This window comes from Xiphophorus couchianus, chromosome 7, assembly GCF_001444195.1.
Source record: "Xiphophorus couchianus chromosome 7, X_couchianus-1.0, whole genome shotgun sequence".
NCBI lineage: Eukaryota > Metazoa > Chordata > Actinopteri > Cyprinodontiformes > Poeciliidae > Xiphophorus > Xiphophorus couchianus.
The window spans coordinates 7,277,990-7,295,398 of record NC_040234.1 but is presented as its reverse complement, the minus strand read 5'-3'; the positions used below and the strand labels follow the sequence as shown (position 1 = coordinate 7,295,398).

The following is a 17,409-nucleotide window of genomic DNA, read 5'->3' as shown; positions in this document are numbered from 1 at the left end:
CTGAAGGAGAATGGAGACAACAGCTAATTGAATCGACACGACCACAAAAGGAGATCAGAATGCAATACAGGAAACGTTTTTCTAGAGCACAGGCATCAAACTCAAGGCCAGTGGGCCAAATCTGGCCCGCCATAGCTTTTTAAGTGGCCCTCTAGATTGTAGATTAAACACTAAAAGTGCTTAAAAATTATGTTTTCAATCAAATCAATGCAGCTTTTATCTGTTTACTGCCAAATTACATCAATCAGTCCCTCCAGTTTCTTGCGAATTATCGTGGAAATTCTCGCAAAATCAAGAAATCCCCGCACTTTTTTGAACTAATACATAATTGGGAGTTTATTGCAGATTTTTCACAAAAATTTTCAAACTTTCTTACTTGTACTAAACAGCTGCCTCAGCTCTAATTAATGTCAGATTATAGTCCATGATCTACGCAGCGAGTAATAAAAAGTCGTATTTACCGTCATAAATAAGCGAATATCACAAAAATCATAAATATTTCCAAATTAGTAACACAAACACTTTGGTTTTAGTTTTTTTTTTAAATCACAAAAAGAATCACAAAATCCTGGAGGGACTGAAAAGATGTTCAGTAATATCGTTTGATTTTAAGAATTTATTGATAAAACCTGATCAACAGTTTGTGATCAGGTTTTAGCAATACATTCTGGTACAACTGGCCCTCTGAGAGCACTCATGACCTTGATTTGGCCCAAACAAAAATGAGTTTGATACCGCTGTTCTAGAGAGAGAGAGATCAGCATTAAAGAAAATGAAATAAAGCTAGATCTCAACTTGAAGAAGGTGTCGGCTTTGCTCGGAAAACATTAACGGATTCCTCAGTAAGGAAGCAGTCAGTGCCTTGTAAAAGTATTCCTACCCAGTTACTGCTACTGTATCAAATCTGAAATGTATATTCAGGTTTGATGTGATAGAGTGCCACAAAGTAGTGCATGGTTGTGAAGTAGAAGAAAAACGACAATTTTCAAAAAAGTATACAGCAAAAAAAAAGAAAATCAGAAAAAGTGTATTCTGCCCCTTTTACCACTGGTCTATGTAAAATCTAGCAGATTACACTTCTCACATCTTTTTTTCTTTATTTAAAAACATTGATATTTTCTTCCCACTTTGAAATTATGCACCACTTTGTGTTGTTTTTATCACGTGAAAATCAATAGGCGTTTGGGGTTGTGACTAAAACAAAAAAGGTCAAGAATACTTTCTGAAGACACCGTCGCTCCTCCGTTTACCCACATGGACTAAACATTTGCACTCGCAGGATACTTCGCAGCTCTGAGATTCCTGCCTTCGCTCACAATCGGCTACTTGACATTGAATTTAACATTTTTTCCTCACAAAACCAGCTTTTCGATCATTGTGTAAAATCCACATAGTGCAGTGTTTCCGGCAGCTTCCTTCTCAGAAATGAAAACATAGAAGCTACAATCAGCGTGGTCAGTAGAGTGACACCACTGATAAATGATGTTTTAATTATATTTTAAAAAAACAAAAAAACAGTTGCAAACCATTTTGTGATTCACTGCATGATGGATGCTGCCTTTGAGGAACCTAAAACCTCCATTTTCAGGCGTCCTACTCCAACTTCCAGACATATACGTGGCTAGATATCAGAATAAGTGTCAGAGGTGTGTACCTTAGTCTTATAAAAATAAAACAAAATATAGCAGAAAGGTAGAAAGTTTGAATAGTCTTTTTGTTAGCTCATTAAGTGTGACAGTTTCAGCTCACAGAAAAGAGAAAGATCAAAACTCAAAAATCAACTCCAGACACAAATTACCCACAAACACAAGCTCTTCACTTGAGAATATTACTTCAGCTCACACACCTCAACATTTGACCACACATTTGAAGCAAAGCAATTCTGTCTTTTTTTTTTCTTTCTAGAAGTTAAATTTAAACATCCAACACTTATTTAGGCTACAATTGTCTTACATAACCAAAGCTCATCTCATTTTAAAACACTTTTTGCTACAGCATGTTGTGCTATCAGTTGTTTTTATGCCAAACTGTACCACTTCTTCTTCTTCTTCTTGTTCTTCAGTAAAAGGAAACAATATGGTGAAAACCTACAAAAGCAGACGTTCAGTCAAAAATATCACTTTGAACAGAAGAGAAACGTGGAAACAAAGATGGATGCATCCAGTAACACGAGGTATTTGAACATAAACCGATGAAACAATCAGATTATGCAACACACAGAGAGAAGCTGCTAGACTGGGGATTGGAGTGGATGAACATACGGCAAAGGTTTAGATCAATGTGTGTGTTAATGAGTTAGAATACACCAGATCCAAAATCTAATTCAAAGTCTAAGGCAAAACCTAAAAATTTATATTCACAGATGTGATCTATCCAATCTGGCTGACCTGGTGCCAATTTGTTAAGACGAATAGGAAAATTCATCTTAACAAGTGGAGACAACTCTAAAAGGTTTTGGTTAATAACTGTGGGAGGATGTGGTTCTGCAAAATATACATTGCACAATAAAAAAAACAAATCATACATTACCTCTGCATCACAATAACGGCCAGCCGTGTGGTGATCCATCACATGAAATCCTCCCAAAATGTATAGAAAAAATTTCTCCTTGGCACAAAGTAAAGCATGTACTTTAGCAAGACACTGTATTCTAACGTAAGCCAAACGAAAACAAAACAAACAGCCACAAAGTTAAAATAATAATAATAATAATAATAATAAAGCAAAAAAAAACAACAAAAAAAAACAAGCATGCAGGCATGGGATGGAATGGAAAAAAAGGTTTATTGAGCTAAATGTGGAATGTAGCCAAACATTTCAATAAATTACACAAAATGGAAATCATCAAATCAATTTGCACAAAGGACCTACAGACACCAACTTTCAGTGCTAGGCTCCAACTTATTTTTTCTATATTACAGTAGCCTAAAGCAAACCACATGGGGATCAAAGAAAATAAATGAATAAATAAACGCCAGTGGGAGGTGAGAATCCGGATCAACTCTCCACTTCGGTGTCGTTTATTAGGAGGTCAAAGGTCGTATTAGTGTATCATTCTGTTCAGATTAGCTTTGTCCAAGCTCTGTTCAATGCTCACAGAGCAGCTCCTCGTTTCTTTAAACTTCAATGTAATCACAATTTGTTCATAAATATGCAAAAAACAAAAAAAAAGGTTTATCCAGAATGTCTGTATGACTCACTTACATTGCTGTAAAAATTGAAATGATTAAAATGATGTGGGTTGATGACAGGATGATCTACGAGGCAGGGTGGGAGGGGGGGTCAGTTTTGGCAGTTTGAAAACTAAAAACACTGTTTTGTTCTTTATGGGATGTTTTGGTTGCTTTCCTCTCGTGTGAGCCGATCTGAGCGCTGCACAGCTCACTCCACTTTGCTGTAGTCGTCTGCGTGGCCCAGCACCTTCTTCCTCTGCCGCATCATGTGGAAGTACAGCTGGGGAAAGACTGAGGGGAGAGGCGTCGTTATGGCCAACGCAGGGCAAATGAGTGAATTTGAAAAAAAAAGCTAACTTCTTGAACTGAGAGGAGATTTCCGGCATCTACAGCAGGGGTCTCAAATTCGTGGCCCGCGGGCCAACTGCGGCCCTCGGGACGATAGTTTGTGGCCCCCTCCTTAATATGAAAGTTTAATGTTAGTGCGGCCCGCGAGTTTGATATAATTGGCACTTTTCAGTGTTGTGTGCAGAGCTGAACAAACTTACCAATCACGGTGGAGTATATTGCTCTCGGGGGCGGGACATCGGCCGGGCCTATTTGCATTTTCTATCATTATTTGCATGCGGTACATGCGCAATTTCCGCGCCCGCTCCCGCTTCACGTGCTTCAGCATCCAGTCTAGACCCGGAAGTTGCTGATCAGTGTAACATAATTAAGGTTAGGCGCTGTAACGCTTGGGTTGTGTTTTAAGGGAGGAGAGGAGGCGGCAGATTCGTCAGGACAGTCTAAAACTCACAACCACACTGGTACTGGGAATTCCACAGTGTTGTCCTTTAATAAATACGCTCTTCACCAACCTTACAAAGCCGGTTGAACGGCTGCTATATTATCAGACATGAAAATTGAGCAGCGTCCAAACAACCCCTAACATTACTAAAAAGTTAGGGAGCTAACATGTCCGTCTAGCATGTTTCTCCCACACTCTCTACAGAGAAGCCGTGGTGCACACTTCTGACATCATTAGCAATACTAGAGTATCTTAAAGAGACACTACACAATTACGGCTGTTACAGCGCCTGACTACGGCCAAATATGGTAATAGGCAATCAGAAAGGTTCGGCTGAGGAGACCGTGTGTGTGAATGCGGCCCAGCCTCACCCAGACTCTACCTCCATCGGCCCCCGGGTAAATTGAGTTTGAGACCCCTGATCTACAGTAACTTTGCAGATGAGCAGGAGAGGCAACGACCGCAACAAAATGCAAAAACTCGATCGCAGGAGGAAAAATAAAAAGATCACCAGTTATCCAACAGAGTTATGATTATCACGAGGCCTGCCGATGACGACACAGGACGATAAATTGTCTCAAGTTATCACGATAAACGGTAACATTGTTTTGAGAACATTTTCAAGTGAAGTAATGATAGTGGCAGAATAATGCAAAAACACATTCTCAATATGCTTTAAATTCTAATGAACATTTAACACGAGAATCAGAAGACATTTCAAATATCCAAATTGAATACACAAAACATCGGAAAAACAACAAATTATGAATTTTCTGTAAACAGAATTGTCCTTCAAAAAAAGGGCTGGTTGAGACAAATGCACCAGGCTGGAGATATTTGTCGTTAAGTTTTTGGCACAGAGAAAGGAACAGGATAAATCTTGCGAGTAGAAATTATTGACCTTGTTTTAATTTATCATGCGATTGACACATCCCCTTTACTTACATTTGAATGAATATTTAATACCAGTATAATTTTCCAGAAAAACTCATTTGAACATAATATAACTGAAATAGAAAATACAAGCAATTGAGGTTTATTTAAAGATCCCTTAACTTAAAGCCACAGCACTATAATTTAATTCTAAAAGAAAAAGAAAAAAACTATTGCAGTTTATTATTCTACCAGAAAACTTTGGCATTTATGGTGATTGCAGCTCTAAATGTCTAAACAGGGCTCCCTACACAAACAGTTCTCCCAGGAAGCACACAGTGTGCCACAATATACTTTCAAGCCTGCTCAGGAAACACTACAGCCTTTACTGCTACCATGGCCATCATTAATACCAATAATCATTTTGTCTCAACTATATAAAAAAAGTTTCTTTTGTTTTGATTTTAAACTGAGCAAAAGCACAACACTGCATTCTGGGAAATGTGTCCTATCTCATAATCTCTTTGCTTTAGGAGTGTAAACGTTTCCTAATTGTGACACTGTAATGAAGGTCTTCATTACTGGTCAGGATAACACTTTAATTATGTGCAAATGATAATGAGACGGGTACAAATAGATTGAAGTATTTTATTGGGTGTTTTATGCAGGGCATCTCAGTGGGTATTGAGGGTGTCCTGGGGGGGATAATATAAATGAAGTAGGTATGGTAATTATGAAATGTATTACAAATGTTTGTAGATTAAGGCTTACCTCTGCCTGAACACCTGGTAAAGATTCCGGAAGAGACCAAGTGCAGATGGAAGAGGGGGAACAAAGCCTGAGGTATTTTAGAAATGATGAATAAATTAATATTTATATGAGGGTAGTTTTAGATAGCCAATGAGTATGTAACCATGAAGTATGTTTGTTATTTATGTGTTGAAGATTGGTTGTTTTGTTAAGTTGTTTGGTGTATATGTGGTTTGTTCTATCCTGTCTTTTGAGAAGTGTGTTAATTGGTACCGCCCAGGATTACAAAGCCTGCATGTTGGCCACATGATGGGAGTAATAGGTGCGGGTGCTGCGACACCTCATGACCATGTAAGCAGGAAGTCATCTTTGTTAAATGTTGGAGATTAAAACACCTGGTTGGTTGCACTACCCCTGCCTCCAGACTCCTATTTCAGCCTCCCGCTAAGGGCCATCTTAACAGACACCCAACTCAACTTCCTGCCTTGTTCATAAAATGAAAATATTTGTCAGGTCTAAAAATGTGTATTTTTAGACTTTATCCCCCCATCAATTTGATAGCGGTATTCAACTCGGTATGTTTATTCATACATACTTTTTTTTTTCAGGCAACAGCAATTTTGTGTTTGTACTTTAAAATTGAACCAACAAAGAATTAAAAATTTGGAACAGTGAGTCTGAAATCACAACTTAGAATCAGGGACTAATGCAAAACTTAAACAACTTTCATTTAAAATTTCAGAAACAAGATGGATCTAGTGATTTATATGAAAAGTGCTCCTGCAATAGAACTTAGTAATACATTTCATAGAGTCAACCATGTTCAGAGAAAGAGGTAGTACTGGTGTGTGAGTGTTTCTCATAGGGATGCACTGATCCACTTTTTTCACTCCTGGTACCGATACAGACATCTGAGGTTTAGTATTGGCTGATATCATCCGATACATAAAAACAGTGATGAACTGACTCAAAGCATTTCTTTTTTCTAAACACAAATGTACTAAATTACAAACTTTTTTGGTCAGGCATGTAAAGAACAACACAGTATAACAACCAATGTAAAATAAATAATAAAGAAACTAATAACAATATGCTGACTACACTGGTCAAACTGCAACAAACCTTTCAAATTGGTCAGAAAGTGCAATTAGGAATTCTAAATACAATGTAAAACAAATAATAAAGCATGTCGTCACTCAGAGCACAAAGCATAGAATTACACTGAATAGATCTGCCCTTAGGGATAGGGGCACATTGTCACTGACACCTGATCTAGAATTTTTTTTATTCTAAGTTGTTTCTACTATTGGTTAAAAATTAGATTTTTCTGGTTATATAAGGTTTGAAAACCACTTGCTTGAGGTATTGGACTCTCCAGCTACCAATCAATTAGGATCTGATGGTAAACCCACTCCACATAAATTGATAATTTTTCGAAACTCCCAAAAAAGCAACCCGTTTTTTAAATTGGTATTCATCGGATTTACATATAAATTTCACACTGCAGCAGCTATTTACGCATTCGCTACATCTTTGTTCTCCAAATCATCACTTCATCTCGGTAAGAAGAACTCAAAAGGCCTGACGCTTCGAAAACCGAAAAATACGTTCTTCCTATTTTTGTTTTTCCTTATGGGTTTAGAACTTGAGAACAACAAAACATATTTATGCCGTGACAAAACGGTAATAAAAAATACAAACAAACTGTGCTCGTTTACTCACGGGGAATGTAGGAGATCATGACGAGGATGAGGAAGGTGTAGTAGTCGAAGGAGAAGTTGTACTTGTTGGGGAGGGTGACGGAGTACAGGCCCGTCTTCTGCACGTACGGCAGAGCCGCATAGATGGTCAGCAGTTCTCCGCTCACTCCCATCGGATACAGAACGATGAAAAAGGTGTACCTGCAGGGAGAGATTCCAGACAGAAAAAGGCACGGGGAAATAAGTAATCCATCTCAATACTTTATTATTGACTGCTCCTGCAACGAGGGAGTGAGAGGTGGGCGGCATAGGAGAGGAGCGGCGTTGTAGGTTTGAACAGAGAAAAAAAAAAGTGTTTTCAAAACTTGAAGCTAAGGCTAGAAATACCAGATTGTTTTATCTGGTGAGATAAAAATAAAAAAAACCGAATGTGTGCTTTGGATTAAATTCTCTAAGAATGACTTAAGTTCAACCAAAGGGAACAAAAACAAACATTTAAATTGGTGATTTAAAAAAAAATGCGGTTTAGAGCTAATACAGGAGAATGAAGAAAGAATAAACCAACTTTAATGATGAATATTATTATCTCATAGGAATCAATTAACACTAATGAGTAGATTTAAAAAAAACAAGGAATGCAAAGCTGCTTCTGGAAGCTTTAATATTTAAAAAAATCCAGTGATCAGTTAATTTTCACACCATGTGAAGAAAAACTAGTGCAGATGTGAAATGAATTATGAGCGGTATGCTGCGCTTTCTTTCTTCTCCAGAGAGAGAAAAAGAAAAAAACAAACATCAAAAAGAAAAACTTCAGCAACCTCCCCTTTAATCCAGCACCTCCAACCCCAAAACTGTCCACTCCTGATGCTGAACGTTTCACAGACGTGCAACCAATTTTCTGTCTCTTAGGGGGCGATTCAAACTGAAACTCGAATACCAATATAGCAGCGGCCTCATTTGCTACCTAGCAACAAAGACCGCAGGGAGGGAGGCACTTAACGACTGTTGCCTTGGTTGTAGATGCAGAAAAATCCTGCTGGCCAGATAGAGACGTCCATTTTCATTGTGGAAACACATACGAGGATTTGTGTTTGACAATTTGATTCACATGGATGCTACCGTGTACTGCTGCTCTACGGTGACATATGGAGTGTTGCTGAAGCCTTTTCAATAATGAGGACGGCATTGATGGATGTTATTTTTACTGTGTAGATTTTTTTTTGTTTCCTTTTAAAACTTCTATGTATGTTTTTTTGTTGATGTTTCATTTGACAGACCAACACAAAGTTGTTTGAAGTGGGAAGAAAACTGTACTTTTTTTTTTTTTGGATCCTAGCATTCATGTGTACTCATCCTTTCTGAGGCAATACTTTGTGAAGCTATATTTTGAGGCATCACTTTACCATTTTTGCACATCTACAGATTGAAAGTTTTGACCAGCTTCTTTGCAAACTAAAATAACGGTGGGAAATCTAAATAGACCAAAAAGTAAAAATAAGTGCTGCTGCCTTGTTATTACAGCGGTCACACATAACAAGGTAATTGGGATAGTAAGAGATCTAGACAAAACATTTGAAATCTACATGATCACAGCCACAGTCTGTTGGCTTTGTCCTCCAACTCTGACCAGGGAAAGCAATCCTTACAATTTACAACACTGCACAGTTTTTGGTGTGCTAGAAACCCAGGCAGGAAGCTTTGATTTCATCAATCCGAATTGTCATACTTAAAAAAAATTTCAGAACAGCTGTTTCAGCTGTTCGGCGTTGCTTTAAACCTGAACACATATAGAGTCGTTTGTCGGTAGAACTGAGTGTGCAAGGCTGCATGGTCCGTGGCACAACATTAAAAACACAAAAACAGAGAGGACTCCCAGCTAGCACTAAAGTCTGCTGTTTGGGAAAGTTAAGGTTCCTCGTTCAGCTGGAGCGATGGGAAAGAGAGAAAGTTGGACCAAGCCAAATGTGGTTTTTGCAAGCTGACTTCAAATTTACACACATTTTCTTTGCATTTTGGGTGGATTTCCTTTAGAACTGTATGATTTCAGTCGAACTTTCTGAGTATTCTTCCGTGAACTTCTTGCTGGTCTGTTTCACACACACTGGTACTAAAAGGTTTCACAATATAAAAAAAGGTTTAGGAATCTTAAAGCTCCGAATAAAGTCTACCTGCAACTACAATCAAAAAAACCTTGAAGCCCTCTTTTCATACAATTATGACTCAGGGGCAAACAATCCCGTCATTCGTTACAGTGATCTTGAACAATAGCTTTCCTGGCTTTCTGAAGGTCAACAATTTGAATGTTTGGTTCTTTAATAACAAAGAATTGAGGGGAACCTTAATACTTTACCACAGTAAATTTTAGAGGTTTTTTTTGTCTCAATATGACACTTGTGAAGTGGCGCTACATAAAAACTAAGTTGAATTTTTTTGGTTATGTAGTCATCTGATGATGAATAGAAATAAGACGCATCAGAGATGCGTCAGGACAGGACTAATTTTGAATTAAACTGAATTACAACACCAAAAAGGACAAAAAGATTTACTATACTAAATATGTAATTGCGTGTTTCTAATCACAAATCAAATAATTTGCGTTATAACCGTCTTAATCTACTGTAGCAGTGATAGCAGTTAGATCATGATACATATTTTTGTTTAAAATGTGTTAGCACAGTGGCACCATTAAACTGTGGTATATTTCTCATGGTTTTCAAACAGTGAGAATGTTTACCAAGCGCACTTTCAGAGATTAATGTGGACTTCTATGAGTAACAATATCTATAACTACAGCAAAGCTCCTCTAGTCCTTTAATGGCTATGGAAATGTTCTTTTTCTTTCTTTACACATTAAATTTTATAGCATCAAAGTGAAGTTTCAGCTAAATCTCCTTGCCTAATGCAGACTGAGAGTTGACAGCACTGGATTCTCACTGACCAGTTCATAACTGGTGTCTTCTGTGTCTCACTGGTGCAGCTGAGGCTTATACCTAGGTGTCAAAGCACACTGAGCAGGACGACGCTCAGTGTGCTTTGTCCCCCATTGCTCCTTATGTGCTCAATGTCCTGTGCGACTAAAACGCTGCTTAGATAAACTGTGCAAATATATAACAGGAAGCACTACATGAGTGGGTGCACAGATAGGTGCACGAAAAACACATTGTAAAGCTATTAATAGAACTTAGCATCATACTGGGCTTTACGAAACTGTTCATACACCTCGAAGAAGATGTCTTTTTAAAAGGCAATTGGTTGTATCCGATTATAATGTAACCAAGTGTGAAAAAAAAAAATCTGAGGTTGTGTTTCCCGCAGTGTATTATAAGCTTGGCGGGCCACCAGGTTTTACTTGCTCCCCCACCAGACTGAGCATTGTTTAATTATTTTCTGATGCACCAGGAACAATAGCTGTGTTTCCATTGATCATGTAACTGAGCAATTTGCCATTTCAAAAAGACATTTATTTAATGGAAACATGTCAATTTCGGAACAAATTCTCGTTTTGTAATAAAAGGTTTTGGCAATTGGATGAGGTGGGGATTTTTTCGCAAAACTGCAATGGAAACACTTATAGCATCACAGGAGACACATGATCAACAGCTGGATGTTAAGACAAGAAAACAACAACAGGAAGTGGTAAGACGATGTTTTTTAATAACCTATCGCGTGAACAAACTCATTTTAATTGCGTTTCTTGTTTAATGGGAACACAGCATATGGGAAATTGTGTTTTTTCTCCCAAAATATTGACAAAATTTTGCACACATTTGTAATGGAAACACAGCTAGTGACGGTAAAGACGGCTTAAGCCAGGTTTGTAGTTGACACACTGAATTGGGTGCAAGAGGATGCACACCAATTGTGCCATTCCTGCACCTTGGCCTGACCCATTACGATTTCCAAATTATGGTGCTTGCTCATGCACCTCCAAATTTTTTTATCTAAAAATGTGATGGGCCACCTACCACTGGGCTTAGCAGGTTTTCTGGGGGGAAACCCTGAACTGATTAGTAGAGAAATGCTTTACCTTGCCCACTTGATGAGGTACGGCAGATGATTAAGGAGGCTGAATGTGTAGAAAGAGTAGCGGATGATCTCTGTGACGGTCCAGGCTGTGACGAACAGCAGCACACTGTCCTCACTTTGCACCTACACACACATGCAAAGGACGATGGATGGAGGACAAGGTAACAGAGGGGCTTGCATCATGCTTTGGTCTGCCGTGAAAATCTTCTAAACGTTGTCAACCAAGGACCATGCCATTTGTTTCGGATGCTTTAGGATCAGATCACACTGCAGGCTTGTTGACATTTTCTTTGGATATTAGGTTATAACCGAAGCAAATATAATGTTAGACAGATAGCCACACTTTATCTCAATAACACTATGAATATTCTCACAGGCACTTGCACAAGAGAGAAAAGTAAGAGCTCAAGAAAAATGTCAGTACAACAGCCACACTTAGAGAATAAAAGATAGGAGTTACACAACATAAATTATTCTGGATGTCTAATAGATTCATTCCTTAAGTCTTCCAGCAAAGCCCTCTATTTTTACTCACACACGTACTTTCCTCCAATCTATGAACAGGGCAAAAAGTACATCATCTGGTCACCTTTGAACATCAATGTTTAAAGACATGTAAAATACAATTTCAATAATGACAAGTTAATTTAGCTTACTGGGTAATAGATGTAAATGAAGTCAATATACCTCTCTGACGCTGTGAGTGACGGCCCAAGTGAGAAAGACCCGAGACATGACCTGGAACCCCGTCAGGACCACAGAGGATGGCACGATTCCTGAAATTAGGATCAAGACCAAACTTTAACTGCTTTATGCTCCACCGCAACAGAAACTGTGTCTCAGCAGGACTTTTGTGGCATTTTCAGAAACCTATCATCTGCTGTCCCGCCCCCAAGTTGGACAAATACAGTTAATATTTACAAAGAGGCCAATTATTAGATGTTGAAAAACCTTAGTTCAAACAACTCTGATCTGACTGAAATAAATTCAATCCCAAAAATGGCCTTGTGTACAGAAACTGTTTATCCATACTCAAAACGTGACAGTGTAGAATTAGCCATTTGCTTCGAGTTCAGCTGCAAAGGATTATTTACAATGGGAAAGGTCAGCTAGCTTAAAAATACAGGTAATGGATGGCAGTACCTGTAATGTAAGTGACATTTAGGTGAAAATATTTTTTGATCGAACTGCTTAGATCGGTCAAAATCCTGAAGGTCATAAAGTAGTTAGAAACATATGAATGCACCAATCAAAAGGGCAGAGGTCGTAATTGGCCAAATCTTTCTTGACTGGTTGTGAGTGGTCAATCTTTTCCCAACTCATTAAAAGCAGAACAATGAAGAACTCGCACTAATTTTGCGCTATAAACCCATTGAGAGCTTCTACTTTGACTGACTTGTTTATTAATAAAGTTTGTTTTGATCTTAAAAGTTGCTTCCTACTCCTAGCCTTAAACGGCGTGTTCACAGAAAGCAGTGGCAGAGAGGAGGAGGATTGCACAGACACTCACCTACAGCACAGTGCAGGACCTGGGAAATAAAAAGAGAGAATTACTCAGTGTGCTTCTAGAGGTAAAGCACAAGGCTCAATGGTAACTATTTCCAAACATGTGGCACACAGCGCTACAGGACCTTGTCTGCTAAAATTTTCTAGCGTGCATTTTTGGCTGTGTGCCTTTAGCTCAGGGTTGTGAAGCATGCTGGGTTATCAGTCTGATATTTACCATAGGACATACCAAACAATCTAAAGATAACAGAAAACAAGGCACACCTTCACTAGCCTAATTGCTTTTTTCAACTCCTGAAACAAGAAACAGTTTGACTCAAAAAAATACACAACTGCCCCATTCGAAAAATAAAACAAAAAACATTTATGACTCAGAAACAGTGCGCCGACACAGCACTGGTACATCTTGCCTCGTATGAAAAGTCTAAACTGTCTCGGTGTTCGTGTTTATCTAACCTCCAGAAGAGCTCCTGTCTGAAAGAACTTCAGCGGCTTCTCTATAGAGTAATAAAGGCCGTGGTAGCTTCCCCTGGCCAGGTAAGCTCGAACCAGACCCACCGCGATCACCAGCCACCTGGAAGCAGAAAGGAGGACAGAGTTACACTTCAAAAAGTTTACTTCTTTAATAAATGATGATCCTATCAGGTTAGCGGATCACTAGTGTCCAATTGAAGGAAGTTCAGTGCAAAGAACAATCCGGTTTGTGGTTCAATTTTGAAGAACTACAATGCAAACATGTCTTTAGTTGTAGAATTAAGCAGGTTTTGATGAGGCTTGGAGCGTTCACAGGTGTCAAATAATACCAAGGTTCTAAAAAGTCACAGCTGGCATTTTCAGTAACACTGTTTGAGTGGCTTATAACAAGAACTAGAGCAAAATATGTTTGCTTTAAATAAATAAAGCATAGAGAAATGCATGGATGACCTTCCCCTGCGTGACAGTTAAAACTGATATTATCGGAAATATTATTTTTGCTATTTTTTAAATTGTTTTTTCCAAGAGATCATCCATCAATATCGGTAAATTCGATGATATGATTAAATGCAATGCTGTTTAGTGATATAAATCACACTTTTTTGAGTAACTGGCATCCTGAGGAAGCCTATTTCAAATGAGAATGTTTTTCAAGAACAATATTTGTGTTTGTGGCGCTCACAGACATACAATTACTTAAAAAAAGACATAAAACAAGTAGTTGTTTTTTTTAAAGTCCTAACCTGAATCGTATTGGGAAGCTGTGGCAAGGCTTTGACTGGATTCTTTTTCCTCCCTTAACCATAAACACCTTCATTTAACAACTCCATTTTGTTTACCTTTGTTTGGTGCCTTTGACTAATATTTAAATCAGTTTGATGCGCAGAAAGTCGCATCAAGCCGACCAGGAAGAGGGCAAACACTTTTTCACACCACTGTATCAATGAAATTTTCACATCTTTCTGAACACAGAGGCAGCAAAAAGAGATTATTACTAAATAATTACTCTTTCACAGTGTGTGTTTGGCACAAGTCTATCTGCCAAGTCGTCAAATTTAGACTTTTGATTAGTATCGGTAGAAGATACTCATCAAAAGTATCTTCGACACTACCAGAATTTCCAAGTCTGAAATTCCAACATTTTTTTCCCACTACAAAAGCAGGCACTGTGTAGCAGTGCACCAGTACTGACTGGGGTAAATGTGACCGAACCAGTTGGAGCAGTGGGAAAACAACGCCCACTACGTCATTGTGCAACAGTTTAAAACAGTCAGAGCAATAAAAGGACACGTAAAGGGATTTATTAGCTCGTGCTGCTGGTCTGAGGTTATGAAATAATAGACTGGACTATACAGGAAGTAAAGTGCTGTACTCTTTACAAGCCTAACTATCCGAACTGAAGGCTGCTGTATTGTATTTCTGTTGCTGATTACATTCCCCTTAAATTCTCTGTCAAATGAGAAGTCAAATTATATTTGCCTATGCGTGTTTATAACTCATCTGTATAGTGTGCAGTTAAAGAGGCTGACCTTCAAACAGACAAGTATCTGATTGGTTGGCTGCTGTGGCCTCATCAAACAGTCCAACATCCACTATGCTTCAAATTCAGCTCAGTTAAACAAAAATATGTAGGAGTTTAACTTATGTATGTCAGGGTATCCCCCAGTGTATTATAAGCCTGGCAGGCCACCAGGCTTTACTTGTGCCCCCACCAGACTAAGCATTGCTTATTTACTTAAGTCTTTTTAAAATGTTTGCATTTTTAAAGACTTTATAGTTGGTGTTCAGGTATTAATTTTCCAATCTTTTAATAACACACAATTATCAAGTGTTATTTTCAAATTTCTTGTCAACTTTAAACATATTTTAACTCATAAGCACAACGGGCTGCTGGATGAATAACTGCCCTGTCACCCAACTGGGCTTAGCAAGTTTTCTGGGGGAAACCTGGTATATAGAAACAGATTTAACTTTAAATACGTGTTGAGAAATATGACAGGATAAAGATTAGGGTGATGGAAAAGAGGCCTTACAACCTCAAAGACTCGGAGCTCATCAGGGAAAACCTTGATTGCTAGTGCCAATTAATCTTCACCATTCTTTTTTTTTTAAGCAGATTTAATTTTCTAAAAGTGTATACTTATTAATAGTTCACTCAATGCACATCTGCCTCTAAAGATACGGCACAATGAGCAAACCCAGTGGAGACTCTTCACTCACACTCGACTGCTTGTCAGTCTGTTGCTCCTCTTATGTTAATCGCTGTAAGCTGTCGGAAGCCGTGCAAAAAAAAAAAAAAAAAACATAAATTTTTTTAAAGTACATTCATAGAGCTTCATACGGTTTGTGTTTTTAAATCATAACCAGTATTTATTTTTTTTAAACTGCTCTAAATTAGCATAGTGCACACGGTGAAATGTTATCTTATGGCCAGTCCTAATTTGCTAAACACAGCAAAAGCACGCTGCACAACGGCGACGGCAGCAGGTTAGCACGAGGAACCACGCTACATACCCGGCTGTCATAACAACATTGTAAATAACCAGGTAGGCCGTGGCCAGGGCGCCCGGTCCTTTCTTCTTTTTCGGGGCCACATCACCGTGGGCCGCTTTGCTGGTCCCCTGAGCAGCTGCCGACATGACTCCAACCCCCAAACGCTCTCTGTTCCTGCACGACGGCGGCTGTCAGCTTCACCGAGTCAGGAAGAGAGCAGGGGCTTACTGCACCAAGCCTCCACCTGAAGCAAGATTACCGCTACTCGCTACTTCCGGTTTTACTTTCACTCGCTGAAAAAGCGCGATTCTTGGACTTAAGTAATATTTTAATCAGATAGTTTATTTTTATTTGAGCTGTCTTTAGACGTTATTCATATTCACGGGAACAGAATGAGTGGCCACCAATGTCTTGCCTTGCATAAGACTCTTGTAGAAATAATGACAGAAACAGACAGTACTTATCTTGAACAAATCCTTCATCTTGGACCCTTTTTCTGAGTGTTTAGGGTTCAGTAAACGAGACGCGCGCCCCCTACCGTTTGTTAAAATCCCACTAGGCTCCAGCTTATCTATTTTTCACATTTATGCTTCTAAAACTCCAGACGTTTTTCTACTATATTTAATAAAGAAAAAATGTTGTTGATTATGCTTAGAATATGGACATTACATGCAGACACTCAACTCCCAAGTGATGAGGTGTACTGTAGGTCAAACTGAATAATACGAGAAACATTTGGGCAATAAATCGATGATGATATTTTATTGAGGAAAAGAAAATGTAAACAGTGATAATGGCAGGCTTTAAAATTCAACAAGACAAACAATAAATCGCCCGGGACTGTCGGGCAATATGCAGTGCCATCATCTCTCATTTTGTTTTTGTACCAAATGAAGAACAGATTGCGACCAGTAGTGCAAACACAATATGCTTCTACTTTTTTATATATATTTTTTCAACAATGCCATATAATGCTCAAGGGAATTGTGTGTTTAATATATGGCAGTGTAAAATGCGTAAAAATGTTTTTTTTTTTAAAATAAATAAATAAGTAAAATAAAAAACAACTTGATGTTTAATACAAATGTTTGCTATAATTATCAAAAGTGTTCAATACAGAAAACAATACAATAACAACATTTTGGTTCCAGCTCGAGTAGTGGTATGTAGAGTAGAGTCCTATGTACGGGGAACAGAAAACACAAAGCTCATGCTAACAATTGATAGTGATTTTTAAACTGATTGACTGAATGTAGCTTGTGAATTGAAAAATATCGTTGTGTTTTGACCAAATAATTTCATTTTGAGATCAATTGTCCGTGTTCTGATGAAGTTGGTGAGTGTAGAAAATAATGTATTGTAACTTGAAATGAAGAGTTGGTGTTTCTTCGCAAAAGCTGGTTTTGAAAATGACAAAAACACATTTTTGTGCAGCTATTCTGAGACGTGCAGATACCGTATCTCAGAAACCGACTAATAGAAACTCTGTATTCTCTCTTTCTCCACTAGAGGTCCCCATTTCACTTAGAAATTACACCGAAACGTCACTTTTAAACGGGGATTATTTAGTCATTCCAGTTCTATTAATCTGCGCATAACGTTCTGTATTATGTATAAACAAACT

At 38.3% G+C, this 17,409-nt stretch overlaps 1 protein-coding gene across 1 annotated transcript; it reads right to left on the bottom strand.

Annotated features, from left to right (window-relative positions):
• Nucleotides 1-2,765: 2,765 nt before the first annotated feature.
• On the bottom strand, nucleotides 2,766-16,010 carry hacd2 (3-hydroxyacyl-CoA dehydratase 2). The gene is made up of 7 exons (XM_028022706.1): nucleotides 15,807-16,010; nucleotides 13,275-13,392; nucleotides 12,823-12,841; nucleotides 12,000-12,088; nucleotides 11,314-11,435; nucleotides 7,309-7,487; nucleotides 2,766-3,464 (listed from the first exon to the last, which is right to left on the bottom strand). The coding sequence occupies exons 1-7, from the start codon at nucleotides 15,929-15,931 to the stop codon at nucleotides 3,382-3,384; spliced, it is 735 nt and encodes a 244-aa protein (XP_027878507.1). The 5' UTR covers nucleotides 15,932-16,010; the 3' UTR covers nucleotides 2,766-3,381.
• Between the last annotated feature and the right edge of the window lie 1,399 nt (nucleotides 16,011-17,409).